Genomic DNA, 23,764 nt, shown 5'->3' with positions numbered 1-23,764 from the left:
GTGCTGAAGTAGTTTTATTTTTGTGTACAGTATGAGTTCATCGTCCTTAACCCGTATTACTCGGGGTACTGCCAATAAAAATACTTATTCAACTTCGCCTAAAATGATACCTAGTAACCAATGCTCACCTTCTAATGCTGATTTGATGTCAGCCATTACTGAGTTGCGTAATGAGTCTTTATCTTCGAACTAGGGCTGTGCGATTATTTTTATTAATCGATTATTTTAATCGATTATTCGATTAATCGATTATTTTTAACGAAAGATAAATAATCGAATATAATCGAATAATCGAATTAATCGAATATAATCGAATAATCGAATAACCAAGCATAACATTTCAAAACAAAAAAATAAATAGGTATAGGTATTTTAGTTAAATATAACAAATAATATATGTCTTCCTAATGGCATTGCTGCCGCCGAAGGTTATCTATTTTTAAATAAAAAAAACAAATAATATTAAATAAAAATAAAACAATAATTATAAGTGTTGCATGTATGCGCGGGTCTACCAAATTATACAATGACATTTTATATTTATAATCTAAATAAACTGATAATGATTATGGTTAATTACTAGATGCTATTTATATTTTATTATTCATTCGTAATATTCGTAATATTTCTTATTGGATTATTCTTGTTTACCCGGAGTACGGACGTCGGACGGTAAACACTAATTCGTAACTAGTTCGTCTTCATTCTCCATCAGCATTCAGCACATGTGGATTTTAATAATTATACCAAATAATATATTATACAGATTACAGAAATACAAAACAACGAAAGTAAGTACTTACTACCTACTAGTTATAGTAGTTACTAGTGGCTAACTATATCTTATATATACATTGAGGAATTCATATAATTAAATATTTATTATTTATTTCATTAGTACTAAGTACCAACTACCAAGTATTCAATATGAGTGAGGTATGGCAAGTATTTAGTAAAAACGATGTTGGTCTTAAAGTGAAATGCTCAATATGAAAAAAAAAAATATGCAAATCCAGGATCAAGTACAACGAACATGTGAAACCATTTAAAATTTAAACACAAGCCAAAATTTATTGAACTTGATCGAATTCGAATTGGATTATCAGGAAGTGCATTTAATCAAGACGTTTCCAATGTTTCCATAGACGAAGATGAGTAAGTAAACACTTATAAGCTCTAATGTAGATCATGATTCAATATAGTAAAATATTAGTTCAATATAAATTTGATTTAAAATACACACAAATTGTAATTATTTTTCACGAGTTTACGATTGCTAAGAATTTTGAATTTTACCGAAAATAGTAAAATAGTAAGTCAAATTAAATTTTTATGAGCATTTGAATTTCAATATTAGATATACACTCAATTTCTGTTGTACCGATATTCTTATTTTGTTGTTATATAAAAACTAATAATTGTAGAAACTTAAAATTTACACCAAATATTTTATTCGATGGGTCAAAAAAATTAATACAAGGTTCCTCATAAGTTAATCTAATAGCAGATAGAAAATATTAAAAATACATAGGCACGATTCATAAAAACTTTTCTTTTTAAATCTAAGGTTTGAAAATGTAACACAAGATTTCTCACTCATAAGTTTGCCTAATTTTATCAATGAAAAAATGTTTATAAACAACTCAAAATAAATTGTTATGAGCATTTTAAATTTAAATTTTTACAAGATTGGATATTCACTCGATTTCTCATGTAGCAATTTTTTTATTTTTTAATTTTTTTTAAATATTTAGCTACCTATATAAAATAATAATTTAAAATAAGATATGCTAAATACCATAATACACTACTAGTTACCTACTTAAAAAGTTAGAAATCGATTGAGTTCCTGCCTCCGGGGGTTGTCCTTATGAATTATGAGCGATGCCGCGATGGTGACAACATAAATAACTAAATTTACCTAATATACCAAATATACTAAATATTTAATTGGTGGTGAAACTCTTCTACGCTCCATGGATCCTATTAAAGACCTTGGTATTTTATTTGATCCAAAATTAAAATTCGATTGTCATATTCAAATGGTTATTAATAAAACGCATCAAATACTGGGTTTTATTAATCGTAATTGTACGGACTTTACTGATAAATTTGCTTTAAAATCGATTAACTGCTCGTTAATCCGATCTAAGTATACATTTACCTATTTCATAATATTTTTATTAGGTCTGAGATTGAGGAATCAAATTCATTAATATCACAACCTTCTACTTCAAATTATTAACCAGATTTAGGTCAATCAGATTCAACTGATTCATGTATTTATCCGTCTCCTATTACTGACCCCTCATCAATAGCCATTGTTCACAAAACAAATTCAACTCTAACTAAACAAATGAAAATGACGCAATTCACTCTGAATAAAAGTGCAAAAATCAAAATTGATAATGCACTTGCCTATTTCATTGCAACAAATATGATGCCGTATAGTTTAGTGGAAAAGGATGGATTCAAACTATTTGTAAATGAGTTAAATCCTAGCTACAAGCTACCAGGTCGAAAAACTCTTACAGAATCCCGAATTCCGTCTATGTATAGTGAAACACGTGACATTATAGGGAACATAATTAGGAGCGCCGATGTTTTTACTTTTACCACGGACTGCTGGACTTCAAGTTCAAACCAACCGTTTATTGGTCTCACGTGCCATTTTATCAACGATAATTTCAAATTAACTTCAGCCTGTTTGGGTTGCATTGAACTGTCGGAAGACCACACTGGGGAGAATATAGCCGATGTAGTTCAAACGTTGTTTTTAGATTATGAGATACCGGATAGGAAAATATGTTCGATAGTGACTGATTATGGATCTAATATGCTAAAGGCTGTACGCAATTTAAATATACCACATGTAGCTTGTTTTGGCCATGCTCTTAACACGACAGTTTCACGCATCTTTAATATGGACGAGATAAAAGATGTAGTCCATAAAATCAAATTAATCCATAATATATTTGCCCATAGTTGGAAGGCAGTACGAGAAATGAGAAAAATTTAGGAAAAATTTAGCTTACCAAATAAAAAATTTCCATCTTACTCAAAAACGCGTTGGTGGTCAATGTTGGAATTAATTATTGTTATTATTGAACAAGAACTTGGACTCACAAGTTTCTTACGAACATATAAAAATGGTGGATATAAAAATTTGGCTCTTCAAGAATCAGACATTATCGTGTTAGAAAACCTAAGTTGAATTATACAGCCAATCAAGGAAATAACTGACAATTTAGCTGGCGATTCATATGTCATGGGCTCGGCTATACTACCAGTTATTTTTTCGCTTAAATCAAAATTATCTCAAATAACACAACTAAATGAAAGTGATGATACGGACATCAATGGAGGACAAATTAAAAACATGTATACAACTATTATTGAGGTTCTAGATCAACGCTATCAAGATAACGCATTACTGATTATGTGTACCGTATTGGATCCTAGGTTCAAAATCGAGTACATTAAGTATAATGATTTATCGGTTTTAAAGAAAACCATCGCTGAATTTTGTGAAACAACATACGAGCGTATCGAAAGTGATAGTTACGTCAACAATATTTCTAATCAACTGGCATCACAAAAAAAACCAAAAACTGGGTTGTCTGTAATTTTTGGTACTCCTGAAAATAATAACATGGATAATTTTCAAGTAAGAATTTGAAGATAAATTATTTTACTTTATTGTTACTACTTTTTTAATTTTATCATTGTAGGAAGTTCCATTAAGCCAAAAAATAAAAAATGAATTGGACTTATACATTAACAATCCAAAAATTGGTGTTGAACAAGATTCACTAGATTGGTGGAACATAAACAAGACAACTTACCCTATTATGTTCGTTTCAGCAAAAAAAGTTATGACCATTCAAGCTACAAGCTTAGCGTCTGAACGTATTTTTAGTAAAGGGGGGATGTATATTAACTGATCATAGATCATCGTTAACTAACGAACACGCCAGTCAGCTTATTTTATAACTATGAATAAGGACTATATAGCTAACCAGTGTTTTAAATATTATTTTATTTTAATTTAACTTCAAGATTAAGACTGACCCTTAAGGTGAACGGCAGTTCATATTTGTTGTATTAGTTTATTTTATGTTTTTATGAATAAATCGTTTAAACCAGACTATTTATTTGATTACTAATATTGGTAAATTATTATTATTAGAACACTAATATATTGTGTAGTATAAGTATGATTATTCGATTATTCGTCATTTCGGATAAAAATCGAATACTCTCAGATTATTCGATTAATTGATTATAATCGAACATTTAACTAATATTCGATTATTGTGGGGAAAAAAATAATCGTGCAGTCCTACTTCGAACAAATCAGTGCTTGCATCATTGTCTGATCTAATGAATAATTTCAATAACCTATCATCGCTAGTATCTGAGCTTAAAATGGAAAATGCGAAATTGCGCTCTGAATTAGATGATTTGAAGTTGAAGGTTGATAATTCGGATGCTACTGGGCCTGTTATACAAACACCTGCCATTATATCTCATATATTGCATGAAAAATTTGAGCGAGAAAGATGCGCCTCCAACGCTATCATCTATGGCAGTGTTTCCCAACTTCTTTTACCCGCGGAACCTCAACAAGAGATTGAACGTTTTGTGGAACCCCAATATTTTTTCTATAATATTAATACAGACATATGTTTTGTATACTTAAATGAGTGGTTTACCGGACACTTCCGGCACAAGAGTCATTAATATAAAAAAAAACAAGACGGCTTTAACATTTTATTCTGTGTATTACTATTACAATATTATAAATGTACTCGTACATATCAAAGCTTAAAATTTAATATTTATCTCTCATTATCTCTAAGATAGATTCAATGAGAAGATTGGAATATTTTCATAACTCTTTTTAAATTTGGAGTTATTCCTGAAAGTTGGATTCGTAAGTCCGGAGCTGCGTTCAGTTGATTTTGAAACTTATCCTTAGTCTTTGTATACGCCGAAAAGCTACAAACTACGCACCACACATCAGGAAATGTGTCAATTCCAGTTCTATATTGAGTTCTATGTTCAAATCAAAATATTGCTGATTAATTTATATTTTCCCAAATTTCTCACGGAACCCTTCGCTCAAGCTCACGAAACCCTTAGGTTCCGCGGAACACCAGTTGGGAAACACTAATCTATGGTATCACTGAATCTGCTCATTCAACTACTTCTCAACGTATCTTAGATGACAGAATCGCAATCGGTCGTATTTTGGAGCCACTTGACTATATTATTCCCGTGTCATCTAAAGTTATACGCCTTGGTAAATTTCGCTCTTCTTGACCCATAAAAATCATTTTTAACTCTAAGGAAGAAGCTGATATTCTTATCGATATCTATAGCAATTCTAAACGGAATGGATCTAATTTTCCTGACGGTTATAGAAATAGAAATATAGTGTAATAATAGTAAGGGGATGCTAAAATTTCTGAAAATTAGTTGGTGTACTCCGTCCTCCTGCGTCCCTCCTCAAGTCGAGCACTGTTTACCACACACTAGGCTTTAAATAGTTTAATAACGCATTAACCCTTTCACTGCTACCTTCAAAAATCTAAAGCATCTGTTCTATGCTTACTATATTTCATAAAATATTTAAATGGTATTTCCATCTTATAAAGATATCTCAATGTATCTTAAAAAATTATAAAAAAAGAATTTGGGCCAAAACTCATCAAGTTATAGATAATTGTACAACTCTTAGACAGTGGTTTTTAAAATGCACTCGATTAAATTCAAGTACAAAATCAATCAAATATTCAGACTTGTACTTGCTTTTTATACCACTTCATTGATTTTCGTACACATTCAACATAACTAAGAAGCATATCACATACAAGATAAAATTTGATTTGAAATATTTTCGTTTATCAATAATTAATCATAGTTTGAGAACCCTGGAAAATCAAATATTTATTTTTACCTATAACTTCTTTGATAATGTTCAAAAATTTTTTTTTATTGCCTCTTTGGATTTATCTAATCATTTACCATTCATCATTTTATATCATTTTTAAAATGATAGGACCAAAGATATATACAATAAATATTTGGCTGTAATAAAAGGTTTAAACTAACAAACCAATTTAAAAAAGAAAGTAAACGAGATTTGATTTAAGTTGATAGTTTATTAATAAAAAGAACAAATAATAAAAATATATCGGAGTAGTTCCGGCTACGAAAGTACAGAAAGAAAAGAGGATGACGCGACAAAAGAAAGCTACACCGGGGAAAAAAAGACAGTAAGTCGGCGGGGCTGTCAAATGCCACCGCTGACCGACCTAAAAGTAGCTTTGATTGTCGTGCCATCACGTTGGTAGCCAAATTGATCGTAGCGAGATGACCGCCACAATTAGATAGATAACTGATTATGTCTGACTTATTATGACAAGGGGTGGACACAACACGGTGGTAACGAAATCAGCGGTCATTTTAATTGAGGTACTTTTGTTATCAAATTATAATCAGTGATAACTGATATTCGTTATTAATTGTAATTTCAACTATGGTAATTTTTCAATATGTGATCTACCAAACAGTGTGAAACATGGTGACCTACTGTGTAGGGTACCGGGTCACTGCAAGTAATAGGCAGTGTAACCTTTTCCAATATAAATAATGAGCAGGATAAGTCAAAAATAAAATAATGTTGGTAGTGGACTGTATAATAATAAGAAATTTAAAATATAAATATCACAACATTTTGTATAATAAATAAATTGAAACAAGTAACAAAATTTTTGCCTGATTGGCACAACAATAATAATATAAATATAAATAAAATAATAATTAAGGGTAATGTATTGGGTACAAATAGTCAACAAATAATGCAATAAATAGTGTACAAAAATGTCTACCATAATACAGGCCCATGTGCTGGATTTCAGAATGGGAAGTGTTTAAAAAAAAAATATATAAAATAGATTCATCGATGATTAAATAGTATTATACAGGTATTTATATAAATTTTTTAAGTATATTAAAAACGTTTATATCGATATAATAGTATAAAATGCAAATCATTGTTTTAGTAAACTTACAAAAACAATTGTAATACATTTACAAAAACACATTTTTATTTTTTTGGTAATGATGGGAGGTTGGGGATCGATCCATGGTCATACCATAGTATAAGACTTATAACCCCCCTAAATCTCAAACTCTTATTGCACCTAATACCTTGAAAAATAATACTACTATTAGTAACATTTGAAAATACGCAGTAAAATGCGCTTATAAAGAATATTACTACCGTTTCATGATTGAATAAAAAGTTACTAACTTTCTGCTGTACCTCAAATAAAATGGCTGACTGATTTCATTATTATCCTATGCTGCCCATGTAATTTGTTATCAATGTCCATTCTGTTTTATTCTGTGATTATGATTAAGAAGCCGAAAGCCATATGCACAGATATGTATAATAAATTTATTATACATATCTGTGGCCATATGCATGGTAGTCAATGTTTTTGTTTGTTATCATTTTATCAATTTGAAATTATTATCATATTATTATATTATAAAGACATAATCACATATATAGCTTCCAAACATATATACATTTATATATTGCATATTTATACACATTAGTCATACAAAATTAAAAATTTTATTGTATATTTTATAATTTTATAATAAATATATTAAATTACTGTAACACTTTAATTTAAATTATATTTTATAATGATTAGAAATTATAACAATAATTAATGTAAATATTAACTACCACACATATGGCAGTTAACTTCCAAATGTGCTAGTTAGTTATCTAGTTATTGTATATATCTGTGGATAGGACACATATGTGCGTCCATAGCACCACAGTATCTTACGTTGGACGCATATATGCGTCCATAGCAGTGAAAGGGTTAAAAACTATGTCCAGGCCAAGACGATTCCGTGCGAAGTCGGATTATTCAGTATCTTATATCAACATGTACTATACTCCTATTAGATATACTAATCGCGTCCTTTGGGTATAAAATATAGATCATTATATAATAAATACATTTTTTTTTTATTTAGAAACGTATTTATATAATTTATAAATATATATTTTTACAATAAGCATTAATGATGTAAGAATAGTGGTTAGATTTTACAATAGATGGAAGAATCCATTCAGTGATAGAACTTCGTGGACAAATTAAAAAAAAAAAAAATACTAGACGATAATCTATTAATTTAACATAAAATGTACAACAATGTTTAGCTAGTATAGTAATAAATTAATGGTGATACATAATTTTACATTTTAATTTCATTAAGAATCAAAAAATTGGTTATAAAATATGAAAGTGAAAAGTTTTTCTCTTTGAACTTTCAAATAAAAAGCGTAAAACCAATTTAGTCATATTGAACGACAACTTTATTCGACGAGTAAAATTATTTTAGGGTATCTAATCAAGAGAGAATTAGATTCTAATTTGAACATCAAACCGTAAGTTATAGTTATAATATCAAAAGAAAAATGCGAGAAATTAATACAATCGAAATGACATCCAAAGTAATTAAAAAAGAGCTTCGTTACGAGAAACAACTACTAATTCATGATGTTTCATATGTTCGTGGAAATGTATATACTAAAATACAAAAATAAATATCACCCAAAAAATTACAAAACCAGTAAATACGCAAACAATAATTGAAATAATAAGAGACATGGATCTAGTATACAGTGAAATTTTGGATGCATTTTCTCAGATGATCTGTCACACTCAATCAGTCGAAAGGTGTGTAATCTATGCTTATTATTATTTATTACCATAGGCGAACATTTGGTTGAATTTTTGGGGCGGCTATAATAATTCAATGTAAAATAACCCGCAGGGGCTTTGCCCCCACACCCCCTTCCCATACACAAGTAAAACTATTACCTTTAAAAATATAGATATATTTAAATTATATTAAAAAAAACACTAAATAGCGTATATTTAAAAATAATTAATATTTTATTTTAATGACAAATAACTATTTGTATTAGCAAAGATATTCAAAATATTATCGCTTTTTATATTTTTCGATTTATCTTTTTCAATGTATAGTATTGAAAGATTGTTGAACCTATCTTGAACCAACAATGTCCTTAACCAAGTTATTATATTTTCATTGTACTGAAACTTCTTTCGCAAGTAGCCAAACTATGTAATTAGTATTGTTAATTCTATTGTAAATAGTTTTTTATTATTTCATATTTTACGATTTTAAAAAAAACTGAACAGATAATTATAAATAAATTATAAAAACAACGAATACAATTTCTAACAAAGTTTCGATTTTGGGGGGGAGACTATTAAAATATTTGGGGGGGGCAAACCCCCCCCCCCCCCTATTGATATCCGTCTATGCTTATTACGTATTACTTTTAATAATATATCATATTAATTTTACATTATTACTCGATTTTCTTCACTGGCGAAGTTTACATGTACCTATTCAATTTTACATGATTTTTTTTTAGTGGTGGAGTTAACATGCGCCCATTCCATATAATTAACGATCCTATAACAAAAATTAAATTCTGAGATTCTATTTAATAAATATTTGCCACTTGACAATTTGAGATAAGACAATAGTACGTGTATTAATTGATTGAAAACTAGGAATTCCAAGTACGGATATCGAACGCACATTTAATAAACACAACTGCAGTAAGGGGCTAAAAAATGTTGGCCCCCTTATAGAAATATGTCTGGTTACGTGCCTGTTCATATCAGAAGGTAATCCCATTTTTAAATAGCTACTACCTCGTATGTACACTTGAATGTGTACATCTCTAAACCCAATCAGGGGGGGGGGGGCATTGGCTACAACTGCCCCGGATGCCAGTTTTCTGGGGGTGCCAAAATTTTGTGGTCGGAAATTTGCTTACTTGTGAATTATTGAACTTTTAAAATTATAATTATTTTTGTTTTTAATAACAGTGTCGTAAATTAATGTTAATTTATTATGTTGTTTGGAATTTAAACAACTATGAACTAATGTATTTATAGCAATATAGCTATCAGCGATTCAAAATATTAATATACCTAATATTATTTCCCAAATGTGTAGTGATAATATCAATAAACATAAGTTATTTATAATAATATGGCGTATTATGTTATCGCGGACGGCGTACGGTAGCGTGCCTACTACACAAAAAAAAAGCATTGATTTTAGAATAAGAGGATCTATCTCCTATATTTTCCGTGAGTAGGCCCCTTAGAGGGACGCCAATTTTTTTTTGCGCTAAGGCGCAAAATTTCTAAATGTGGCACTGAACCCAATGGTGATATGAACTTGGTAATTCGTAATAGTATAAATTTTATTTATTTAAATATATATTCGGTTTCAAAAACCCCGCCATTTATTATCAAACGCACGATATCGTAATCATAGGTTATTATATACAGCGGTCAAATGGAACCTCCTCGATAACGCGTGATCATGGAATTATTTTTAGGTTAACAAATATTATCATAGCCATCGACTGATCTGTTGTTTATACGATCAGTTTTCTGCTTTCGTGGTCGATATTCGAAACTACTTTTGCTTCTTAATTATTAACTCTACGTAGTGTTATTACTAAACGTTTCATGATGCCGGAAGAAGTGCCTCATTTTGTACCCCCGGAAATACAAAATAATCCGTTCGGATGGGGACCGTGTGAAATGCCGGATCAATTTAAAGACATGCCATATCAACCATTTTCAAAGGGAGATCGTATGGGAAAAGTAAGGCGATTTTAACTACTTCGTAATAATTACTGATTTTTCTTTTATCTTTAGATTTCTGACTGGACTGGTATGTCACAAGACAAGAAATATTTGAGTGAGTATTCTTATTATCTGTCATAGTTGACCAGTATACATTTACATTAAAAAAAAAAATAGCTAATTTTTTCGTTTTTCAGACAAATACCAATCTCAGTTCGGTGGTGGTACACAGTATACATATTATCACGAAGAAGATGAAAACACATTCCATTTAGTTGATACAGCTCGTGTGCAAAAACCTCCCTATCAGCGTGGTCGTCATTTCCGTCAAGGAGGTCGAATGATGCGTGGACAAGGGGGCCGTGGTGGACTTTCACGTTTGCCTGGTGGTTCCAATCAATTCCAATCGCTAGGAAAGTTAAACAAACTTCAAAGGTATTTTTCATTATATCTTATTATGTTATTTATTAGATAATTAGTATACATTATAAATGTTGTGTTAATATATAAGGTGTTCTTAAATATTTTTGTGTATTATATCTCCTTCTTTTTCGCCTTTCAACTATTTGAGGTTGGCCACCCTTGTCCTAAACTTCCACTCGTCTCAATATTCTACATCCCCTATGCATACACCAACAGCCCTCATATCATTCTTAGTCCAATCATCTCTTTTTGGGTATTTCTCTTCCTCTTTTCCCTTTAACGTTAATTTTTATAACCACTCTTACTGCTTTTGTTTTCTCTCGCCTTATCACATGCTCTAACCATCTTAGTTTATTTTTTCTCATTTTGTCCACTATTTACACTTCTACCTTTCACATATTTATTCCTTATTCTATCTTCTCTTGTCGTTCCACTCATACTTTGTTTTATTCTCTTGTCAGCCTCCCAACACAGAACCATATAGCATAGTTAGTCTTACTGCACTCCTATAAAATTTACCTTTCAGCCTTGATGGAATTCTCTTATTATCTAAAACGCCTAATGCTTCTGTATATTATATAATTTTGTCATCATATATATTACTAATTATAATAAAATCAATTTTATAACACTTAAGTACTGAATTAATGTCTTGAATTTATTTTGAGACATGGACGTGATTAATATAATATTAATATTTAATTTATTGAAAGTATATTAAATATTTAAAATATAAATTAAGTTTTATTTAAATAAACATCTTTATAAGTATTTTAAATAAAAATGGATTATGAATCGTATCATTTTACTAGTTAAAATTTTATTTCTTGATTATTACGTTGTATGAAGATAATCATAGTTTAGTTTTGTATTATATAATATTAATATTACTTATTTAAAAAGTTAATGAATGGTATCAATTTTGTAATTTATGAAATAATTTTGTAGGGATCGTAAAAATCCAAATGCACGTAGAGGTTGGAATAAGAATCAAGGTGGACGATCCAATAAAAATAATATGCAAATGAAAAGTCGTGATGCTTCAGTTACGGTACGTGCTGATTGGAATACTATTGAAGAAATGGATTTTGTAAGGTTTTCAAAATTATCATTGCCATCAGTTAAAGAGCCAGAAGATCTGTAAGTTTAAATAATTTGTTTAATAACCAAACTTGATTATTTTTAACATTTTTAAAAAAAAAAAATTTAAGTGTATGCTGTGGTTCTTTGGAATACTATGATAAATCATATGATCGAATAAATGTTAAAAATGAAAAGCCTTTGCAACGTGTAGATAGGCTTTTCCATACTGTGACTACTACTGATGATCCGATTATAAGAAAAGTAAGTATATTAGTAAAATTTATTTTGACTTATGTTATAACTTAGACGCGGATTTCAATGCAAAATACATTTTTTTTTTTTCTAAATCTTTACGTAATGCTTAGTGTGGTAAAAATATGTTTCAAGTGATGTAGATTCATATAATTCAATTTTTATCTTGCATTTTTTGTTGTATTTACTTCTCTAATGCATTTTTGGTATTATCACTACTTTTTACATTATTTTCATATTTTTTAAAAATTAAGCATTTTTGGAAAAAATTAAAAAAAATTCAATTATTCAATATTTTTCTTTTATCATATTATTGACAACTACACTTTATCGTCTTATGTTATTTTTATGTCATTAAATTATGGTATAATAGTCGATGACGATAACAATCTACATTTGTGGAAAGCATTGATCAAAGAAAATAAAAAAATGTTCAGTGCATTTTTGGTAATTTTTCATGTTTTTAATACATTTTTTTACTTCTTTAATTACATTTTTAGGTCATAATTGCATTTTTTCTAAGGTATTTTAAGATATTTTTAGAGCATTAACATCTGCGCCCTAGTTTTAACAGTTATTATTATAATTATATTAATATTTATATTATTTTCATTTAATATTAGTATAAGCTATTAAGCTTGATAATTTAATATCTACAAATAGATTATATATTGTAATATGTTATGTAGTAGTATGTGCATTAATTCTAAAATTAATAACAAATATTAAGATAGTAAAATAATGAAAAATTATACAATATTAAGAAATAAAGTGCTATTGGAATGAGAGTATGAAAATTATAATAATAATTATGGAGTAGAAGTGGTCAAGAAAAATGAATTTATATATTTAGAACAGACATAGGTGAGATAATATTAAATAAATAAATAAATAATGATTTTATTGGTTCATTAATTAATATGGAAACAAAAGATATGTCAGGTGGTTTATTGGTTGATATTGATATTAATTAGAATTGCTAGGCTTCCCAGATTCTCACTTTTGATTGTCCAAGGAGTAAAAGAAAGATTTTTTTTCCTTTCTTGTTAGAGCATTTTATAAACTGGATATATTTTGTATGATGTTGTGAAGCTCCTGCACAAAGAATGCATTTGGCAGCTGGTTTTTTTTACCATATTTGACGCAAATATATTGGTAGTGTTATTATGTATGTTAAACAATTAACTGTTGTGATATTACGGTAAGTGACACCTGTAATTAAGTTTCTCAATAATAACTCTGATATGAATTAAAGTTGTCGCACTATAAATATTGTTAATTATTATATATGTAATATTTTGAGGTACAAGATTCACAAAAAAATATTACAACGGAAAATTTTTTTTTTTTTATGAATATAATTTTGCTTTACTGAATGATCTTTTTCGAACAGGGCCACAGAAATTCTAAGAGTAATATAAGATTTCTCAATACAATCATGTACAAACTAAGGCACTGAAAAAAAAAAGAGTTAAAATTACCATTAATTTATTTTAAACGAGCCAGAATTACATTACAAATGCTGATGGATTGTATAGTAATATATATATGAAAGTGTAAACTTACCCTTAAATCCATTTGAAGTAATGATTTTTATTACTGTTTCATTGAAAGCAGAGAGAAGAAATATTTTTCATATAAATAGTTGCAGTTTTAGATTTGATTTTATGTTTGATACTAGGTTTATTATATTGATGAATTAGAATAGACATGTTTGGAAAATGTGTATAAATCAATATCTTGACTCATAATTACCAAATTAATGTGAATGAGTTCATATTTATAACTAAGGATTGGATTTGAAGGCAAAAGCCTTTTTTTTATTAATAATAATAGAAAAATAATTTTTATATTAAAATGTGTTTAATTTAATATCCAAGACAATGGATGTATTTTTTTTTTTGCCTTTTTTCTTATAAATACCTTTTTCCTTTTTTTTGCCTTTTTTTACTTATAATTACCTTTTCTGTGTTTGATTTTCAATTGATTTAATAATAATTTTTTAAACAGCTTAATTATTATTGGTAAAAATCAGTAAGAGCTTGTGAAGATGTGCATTGTCGATGTTATGTTTAAAATTATTAATAATCTTAATTTCAATAATTATTTATGTATTTAAGCCTAAACTGTCAACATTTTACTGAAGAAGCTTATCTAAGATCATGATAGTGAATTTTTTTTATTACTAACTAGGTAGTCTTTAATTTTGAAGTAATTTTTTTAATTGCCTTTTTATATAAATTAAATGCCTTTTTTAGCCTTCTTTCACATTTAAAATGCTTTTTTTTATTGATTATATTGCCTTCAAATTCGAACCCTAATTATAACATATGCAAAAATAAATTATGATTTAACTTTCAAAATAGTTCTATGATGTATTATTAAATTTGAATTAAAATTTTGATTTAATTTGTTTTTAATAAATTAAACAATCAATGTTTTTTTTTTTTTTATTTTTACTATACCTTTAAATTAAGTTCAGATTTTAGTAAAAAAAATATAAAATGAATAATATTTATTTCTGTAAGAACTGTTATAGAACTGTCTATTACTATAATTTTAATTATAAACTGTTTTAATTTAACAATTTTTTTTATCATGTTTATAGTTGGTAAAAACTGTTGGTAATGTTTATGCTACGGATGCTATATTAGCTTGCTTAATGTGTTGTACTCGATCTAACTATAGCTGGGATATAGTTATTGAAAAAGTTGGTGATAAATTATTCTTTGACAAAAGAGATAACACCGAATTTGGTAAGATTTTTTTTTTTTTTTAAGATTTAAGATTATTTTTTTAATTGTATTTTAGATTTACTTACTGTCAATGAGACTGCTGTTGAACCTCCATCGGAAGAAGCAAATAGTTTAAATTCTCCAAGAAATCTGGCATTGGAAGCTACATTTATTAACCATAATTTTTCTCAACAAGTACTAAAAACTGTAAGTTCTTTTTATTAATAAATAAAATGTTTCAATAGAACTCTTTAATTATGTATAATATTATAATTATTTTAGGGTGAAGCACGGTATAAGTTTGATGAACCCAATCCATTCGTTTCTGATGATGAAACTGATGGAGAAGTAGCATCTGTTGCTTATCGTTACCGCAAGTGGGATTTGGATAATGGAATTGTATTGGTTGCTAGATGTGAACATGATTCAGTATTATTAGTTCCCAATGGAGATTTACAGTTTTTGACTATCAAAGCACTTAATGAATGGGATTCTAAGGTATAACAATAATTATTAAATAGTTTTCTTTTATGATTAAAATTTGTGTATTTTTACTTGAAAATATAGTTATCTGGTGGAGTAGATTGGCGTCACAAATTGGATGTACAACGTGGAGGAGTTTTAGCCACTGAATTGCGTAACAATGCTTGTAAGTTAGCAAAATGGACAGTACAAGCTTTATTGGCCGGATCGGATTACATTAAGTTTGGATATGTTAGTCGTGTACAAGTGCGTGATTCATCAAAACATGTAATATTGGGTACACAGCAATATAAGCCAACTGAGTTTGCCACACAAATAAATCTTAACATGGATAATGCATGGGGAATATTACGATGCATTATAGATTTGTGTATGAAACAAAAGGATGGCAAATATCTTATAATGAAAGATCCAAATAAGGTTTGTATTATTCGGTTTGACTTTAGTAAATGTAAATGTTAATTTATTAAATTATTATTTTATTTACAGCCACTCATTCGTTTGTATGACATTCCTGATAACACTTTTGATTCAGATAATGATGAGAATGAAGATGACGATAGTGGTAAGATTAATTTATCCTGATATACATTAATTTTTAGTACAAATAAAGAAAAGGTAGTAATAGTTATAATATCTTATACATTGTGGAATTATTAAGTACTTATTATTTATATATATATATATATATATTGTGATAAAGTATGTTAGAAAGTATGTTACATATAGAATTAAATGAAATTTTTTTAAATAAACTAAATAATACAATTTGACCAACTTAATTGTATATTTGGTAAATAAATTATATATTAAAACATTGCAATAATATAAAAAAATATATAATTTTCTGCAAATTATCAATGAGTATAAAATGTAATTAATATATTATATTTAAATCTTGTTTTATTTATGTTTTTGATTTTTTTTTTTTTTTTATTACATTATATTAACCAAAACTATTTCCATGCTTATAATTTGCTTCCAATTTCTTAGTAGGTAATTTGTTAATTCAAATATCCGTTATAATTAGGTTGTTTTCAATTATATTGTACAGATTTACTATACACACAATTTGATGTAAATATGAACTTAATATTATAAATTTATGTAAAATATCAATTTATAACATATTCAACTAAAATTAAGTTAACATTAATTTTAAAATGTTAGTTAACCTATGGTACATTTTTTTAAAATATTTATTTGATATGAATTAAATTAAGCATTAATATTTATATTACATTTAATATTGTATTCATCTTATTAAAGAATCTTTAAAGAAAAATAAATTTAAATTTAAAAAACATAATTTTAAAGATTATCAATTTTCCAGTTAAAATTTAAATTATATTTAGTTAATTACTTAAAAGAAATTAAATATTGTGGTGAGGACAACTCAATTTTATTTTTTTGTTATTATCCTTTTCGTGTAAAAATTATATTAACTTTAATTTAACCTATTATCTATATGATTAGTTTATTATTTTTATTCTTATATATTCAATTGATCCATAATTTATCAAGATTTATCTGATTAATGATTTAATTTAATTTTGAATTTGTATTAATTAATTTTTTTTTTTTCTAGGGGAAAAGTCTACGATACCACCTGAACTCCTTGTACCGAATCCTTAGAGAACATTTAATTTAAACATTTATTTTTTCATTTTAATTAGTCATTTAAAAATATACTCTTACAAACATATAAAAATAACTTTATTATATTAACTGGTATATAATGATTTATATTACATATTTAACAATAGTAAAACATGTATTCAAACATTAATTGTTATTGTCAATAAAAATTATTTAAAATTCTCTATAAAGGAAAATAGTAATTTAATTTTGTGTAGTGCAACTGGTTGTATAATTAAAATTATATTTTTATAGTTGAATCAAATTAAAATTAAATTTACATATATTTAAAGAACTATAATTATATAACACATTAAAATGTGGTAAGAGGATATTTTATAGATTTCTCGATGTTTTTCTTAATAATTTTAAAAATTCCAAAAGAACGGCAAATTGATGTTACTTAAAATCAATTTTTTGATATTATAATTAATATATATATATATATATGATAAAAAATAATTATCATAAAAACTTGACATTTTAACTGAATATGCTTATATCATCAATCTTTATAAATATAAATTTCTATCATTTTGTTAAGCAATTTATAGATATTTGAAAATATAATATCTAGCTAGTTCTTCATTAAATCTCCAACTGGTTAGAAAAAAAGAAGTGTATTATTTAAAAAAAACTATATGAATATTTGAATGTTAAATCTTGTTTTGGCGATTAACACCATGAAAATTTCCCACATTTTTATAGTTAAAAGTTACAAAAAAAAATTCATCAGCATTAAAATATGAAATTCTAATGAAATCAGCTATTCCAAAGAATTATAAATTTTACATTTTTCTCTATCCCACATCAAATGACTACAAGTTGGTTCCCAATTATCTATAGGTAACATATAACTTGATTCCCAAGTTATCTACAAGTAACATACAAATTAGTTCCTGCATGCTTTCATGATAATACAACTTTGTTAAATTAACTTTTAAAATGATTATAATATATTCAATCAGCAACAATTTCCTTCCCATTTTATACTTCAAAAGTTCAAACATTAAATAGAATATACAGGTATGGTTAAAAATATTGCTCAATCTTAACTTATCTTATCTTACTGTTATTTAAAGAAATAGCGTTCGTTTGTTTGCTAAAATCTTAAAAACTGCTGTTTTACTAAAAAAAAAAAAAAGGCTATAAAATAATTATCACGAACTGAAAACCCTCTGACGCAATGTTACTTCTATATGTGTATATCAGTGTCATACCTAACCTGTATAGAGTGGCGTATTTTAGGGGGGCGATGGGGGCAATCGCCCCCCTCGCGAGAATTTTTAGACCAAGACAATTTTTATATAAGTAATGGGTATTTTATTAAGAAACAAAAATTATGATTTATTTTATAGTATTACTACATTTGAAAACGTTTCAAATTTTATACTAATTTAAATAATGCAAAACGCTAAATTTTTCATAACGTTTTAATTGTCAATAACGGTAAACGGAAAATTTTTTAAACGCTTAAATTTAATAATGTTTAAATTATTTATAGCGGTTAAACACTCAATTGCTTATAACGTTTATATGTCCCATAACGATAAATATATATTATTTTGATTGAAGACCTAGTCCATATTTAGTGAAAAATAAGATAAAACTTCTTTTTACTTATAAATTTTATAATTGATCACGTCTCGAAATAGGTTTATATGTTCAATGCAACTTGGAAAAATTGATTGGATATCCGAAAATGTGTATTTTCGTTGCGCCGTCGTTAAACACTATAGTGACGGTGACCAGTGGTGTAATTAGGATTTTCTGAAGGGGAGGATGTTAATTATAAATATTAAATATTATATATAATGCGTACAAACTAAAACTTTCATTTTAATTAATTAATATGTATACATAATGTCTGTAATAGAGATGTATTGTATATTCGAATATCCGAATTCGAATAGCCCCGTCGTAAATAATACGAATATTCGAATATTATTATCAGTATTCGATGCTACAATACCTATTATTAAACGTTTTGTGTTAAGCGAAAACTTAAACAAATAATTTTCGTTACGTATTGTATTGTAGCATCGAATACTGATATTCAAATGATGGAATATTCGAATTATTTACGCTAGACCTATTCGAATTCGAATAATTCCTATCACTGGTTAGTATGGTCTGTATGGTCAATATATAATAATGAAAAAAAAAATTTATTATAAAATAAAATTCGTTTGTCGTTTTTGATTGAATGACAATTTTTGTATTACTTCTACTGTTACTTCGACTTACGATGAATATTTAAAGATGCTAATACATTAAGTCTTAATTGGCCAATAGAATTTCTAAGATATGTTTTTATTCGTTTTAATGTAGAAAAACTTCTTTCAGGTTTACATGATGTAACTGGCAATGTTGCAAATATTTGAAGGAGTTTAAAAACATTTGGAAATAGGTCTTTATTGCACTTATCAAGAGCGTCAAGAACACCTTTTATGCTAAGTCATAAATTAATTCATCAATTTTTTCATGTACTAGTTTTATTGTTTAACGTTTTGTATTATACATAAGATGGCAATAAAGGTAAGCCGAAAAAGTATTTCAATATTTTCCCAAAATCTGAACCTTTATTTTTAGTTATCTGAGAGACCTATAGATTGGATTTTTCTCTACCACACCTGTCCTAAGTGAAATCTACATAATTTTAATTTAGATTGAGACCAAATTTTAGATACTGCCACGTGAATAGTCTTTTCAAAATCAATATAAATAATTTTAGGTCTCATATGATTTTCTATAGATGCTTGTGCATAAGTACAGGACCGGCCCTAGGGTAGGTCAACTGGGACATTTTTCCTAGGCCACGCGCGAATTTTAGGGCCCCGCGCTTAAGGCATGAGAGCGAGGTATATATATATATATATATATATATATAGTTAAATTGAAAAAAAATATATCATAGAGTTAAAGTTATATGTTTTTGTAGTATTTATTGTATTTTGTACAAATGCAAATGCCATGATAATATTTATAAATAGCGTTATGCTCGTTATGGTTTATAATAGTTCTAATAATATCTATTCGACAGTCGATGCAAAAATGTATTATCGGCTATCGTATCAGAGAGCTGACGGCCGATTTACGATAGTAAGTAATCAGTGAATTATTTTGTTTTATTTTTCTTCGTTGTAAATGTAATTTTAAAACAATACGACCCGACGATACCGATCTGCAATCATTTCACTTTTGAATATTTGACATTTAGAGTTAAGACGTTGAAGACTCGAAGGAAGTTTGTTGTGATCGCCTTGATAATTAATTTTACGATTTTTACATTTTATAAAAAGGTATGAATAATTTAATTTTAATTTATTATAGGTACTACTGTTATTAAATTGATTGTACTTCAAGATGTATTCTACACAATTTACTTTATTATATTAAGGTCTTGTACATACCGATATCATTTTTAATCGAAATGAGCTCAGATAGATACCTATAATTTATACTTCTAACATTTTGACTATTTCCAGTAATCAATTTTGATTTTTAACAGTTTCAATCGTGTCATTTTTTTTAGTTAAAAAAAAAAATAATCAAAATAAAACTCAAAACTTATGATATTTCGATCATTTTTAATAATAGTTGATTAGTCAATTTCGTTTAACAAATTGATTTTGTTCTTTCTGAATTTTTGATCAAATCGCATACGTAGAAATATAGAATCTATACTATATAATATGTAATTGCAACGCTCTGCCTGTCATTTAATTTAGGTACCTACTTGCACATCTGTTCAACAATTATAAAAATAACATTATAAAAAAAAAGTATTCCGAACTAATTTCGGTTATAATGTACTCTGTGTTCTCTATGAGTTTTCTCCGGTAATATTAATTCGTTTTTTTGCGTTCGTACACTCCAAAGATCTTAAAAAGTGCATGTGTCAGACTGGTGTCGATTTGGAGTCAGTCTGTTCAATACATTTCCCCAAAATTTAATACCGACCGGGATTTCTTATTTCACTCACTACGCGACGTTATCTAATTTGATAATTTTATCGAACCGGCACGTGTCAAGGTCATCTTTATTCCACAATTTGATATCGTCCTCTACATCAGTGCAAGCTTTGTTGCCTACCCTACTTTTTAAGGGCGTATACACCGTGTCTCAAGTGACTTACCTTCAAAAATCGCAATTTTAATGAATCCACTAACGCCTTATATGATGCTCTTCATTTTTGTATCATTCATTTTGTGCCTCAGGTCATGTTCAATAAGTCCAGGTTCCCCCTGTGGTTCTCCAATGACCTTAAAAGGCTGACCATTCAAAAAATAAAAGCCCATGCTGCTTACAGAGCCACGATGTCCCATTTGACTACTCCATTTTTTCTTACCTTCGAGCCCAGTATAAGTTCCTTTCCAAGAAATGCTATGATAACTATATTAAACAAGTTGAAACGTCTTTTTGTGCCAATCCCAAATCTTTTTGGGATTTTGTGTGGAAAAATAAAAAAGGTTCCAACTTGCCTACTATCGTCAATTTTAATGGTATTTCCAGTACCGATAGAAATACTATGTGCGAGCTTTTTTCTAAACATTTTAGTTCAGTTTTTTCCCCTCGAAGCTTAAATATTGATTCCTGTGGTCCACGCGGACTACCACATAATCTTCTTGCTTCATGTAATATTAGTCTTTCTGATGTTGAGTCAAGCTTTGTCAAACTGCGTCTTACTAAATCGGTCGGTCAAGATAGGGTCTCAGGTTTTTTTATTTACAACCTTAGGTCTGTCTTTAGGTTTGTGTTTTTCACTATTTCTCATTTATAATAAATCATTATCTGAAGGTGTATTTCCTGATATTTGGAAGTTCAGCTCGGTTACTTCGATCTTTAAGTCAGGTGATATTACGGACGTCATAAATTACAGGCCAATCAGTAACATCAGTCACCTTGTCAAACTACTGGAGTCATTAATTTTGAAGTCCATACATAGGCCCATTAATAAAATCATTATCGATGAACAACACTGCTTTCGCCCTGGGCGTTCTGTTACAACTTGTTATTTAATTTTTACTGAGTACGTCTTTGTGGCCTTCAGTAAGCATTCACAGGTTGAATCCGTTTATTTGGACTTTGCGAAGGTCTTTGATCGCATGGACCATCGTGCATTAATGAGCGTTCTGTGTAATCTTGGGTTTAGTGAGCCTCTATTATCTTGGTTCAGTTCAAATTTGTCTGAGAGGAAACAGGTTGTCAAGATAAATGGCTTCTGTTCCAACCCAACTAGTGTTACTTCTGGTGTACCCCAAGGTGGACATCTATCTCCCGTTCTTTTTGCACTCTTTATTAATGGCATCAAAGATGTGATACAGCACAGCGAACTTCTGTTGTTTGCTGATGATATAAAACTCTTTCTCCGTATCGACACCACTGATGATTGTAAACTTTTATAACATGATCTTGATGCTGTAGCTCATTGGACCCGGGGACTAGGCTTAAAGTTTAGTATTCCTAAATTTCATACCATGACCTACACTCGTTCCAATGATATGATGTTTGTGTTTTGTGTGTATAAGTTATTTTTAATAAATTGCAATATACATTGTTTAATTTCGTTTTTGACACAATTTCAAAAGCCTTAAACATAAATGGTGGTAATGGAATTGTCAGTTGAGAGAATACAACTTTAAGTATAATTATTTAAAATAATGTAATATTACTTTCCTTTTTTAAGCTATATTATTTAGTTATTTTTATCTATTATGATTATTATTCTCTGATTGAATACTGTTATGGACATGGTTATCGTTCAAAATAAGTAGTTGAAAAGTAGTAGATTGGATGTACCTATATATAGAACAGGGGTGGCCAACATAAATACGTCCATGAGCCACATGTATAAATACAATAATATCAAGAGCAAAAATGTTAAAAAACAAATTTTATAATTTTTATGATTCGTATTTTATCGTTAATATTAATATTGTTTTTTTTTTTTTTTTTTTTAATAAGATGTGAGCGATATACGACTATGACACGAGGCGCGAGTTGTCCACCCCGGGTATAGACAATAGAATAACGTGTAATAATGTAAACGCATATAAGTACAGTTTTTAAAAATACATTATTGTAGAATGTAGATTACCGCTCCTGTATAATACGCATTACACAGAGTCATTTAGACAAATCGATATCATGTCCTCAATATTAATATTCGCTTTTATTGATGAGTTATTTTATTCTACGATTACTCAGAAACATAAAAAAAAAAAAAATGGTTCTGTATAATACGTAAATGCATTTTGTCTATGTTGCGCATAGGCTAGATATAGAAAACAAACAGTGCGCTAATATCCTCTTAATATAAATAATAAATAATTGATACATTTTTAATTGATAGGCTTGTTGGTTAGTTTTGGTTATAATTGAAAGTAAAAAAAAAAAATGACTGGTCGA

The 23,764-nt window shown here is 28.1% G+C and overlaps 3 protein-coding genes across 3 annotated transcripts; all 3 read left to right on the top strand.

Moving 5' to 3' along the window:
* Positions 1-328: 328 nt before the first annotated feature.
* LOC112683535 (zinc finger BED domain-containing protein DAYSLEEPER-like) lies at positions 329-6,359 on the top strand. Its single transcript, XM_025554597.1, has 5 exons — positions 329-791; positions 899-1,155; positions 3,114-3,667; positions 3,732-3,931; positions 6,209-6,359. Exons 3-5 carry the CDS (start codon positions 3,269-3,271, stop codon positions 6,357-6,359), a joined length of 750 nt encoding a protein of 249 aa, XP_025410382.1. The 5' UTR covers positions 329-791; positions 899-1,155; positions 3,114-3,268.
* Positions 2,363-3,019, top strand: LOC112683536 (zinc finger BED domain-containing protein 1-like). The gene has a single exon (XM_025554598.1). The coding sequence runs from the start codon at positions 2,363-2,365 to the stop codon at positions 3,017-3,019; it is 657 nt and encodes a 218-aa protein (XP_025410383.1).
* A 4,139-nt stretch (positions 6,360-10,498) lies between the features above and the next one.
* Positions 10,499-17,418, top strand: LOC112683550 (eukaryotic translation initiation factor 3 subunit D). Its single transcript, XM_025554618.1, has 11 exons — positions 10,499-10,757; positions 10,812-10,854; positions 10,937-11,174; positions 12,111-12,302; positions 12,374-12,506; positions 15,106-15,253; positions 15,309-15,439; positions 15,515-15,730; positions 15,800-16,135; positions 16,205-16,280; positions 17,304-17,418. The coding sequence occupies exons 1-11, from the start codon at positions 10,620-10,622 to the stop codon at positions 17,348-17,350; spliced, it is 1,698 nt and encodes a 565-aa protein (XP_025410403.1). The 5' UTR covers positions 10,499-10,619; the 3' UTR covers positions 17,351-17,418.
* The last annotated feature ends 6,346 nt before the right edge of the window (positions 17,419-23,764 follow it).

The sequence above is a fragment of the Sipha flava genome, unplaced genomic scaffold, assembly GCF_003268045.1.
Source record: "Sipha flava isolate LNK unplaced genomic scaffold, YSA_version1 229_pilon_pilon, whole genome shotgun sequence".
In the NCBI taxonomy this organism is placed as follows: domain Eukaryota; kingdom Metazoa; phylum Arthropoda; class Insecta; order Hemiptera; family Aphididae; genus Sipha; species Sipha flava.
This window is presented reverse-complemented; position numbering and strand designations above follow the sequence as displayed.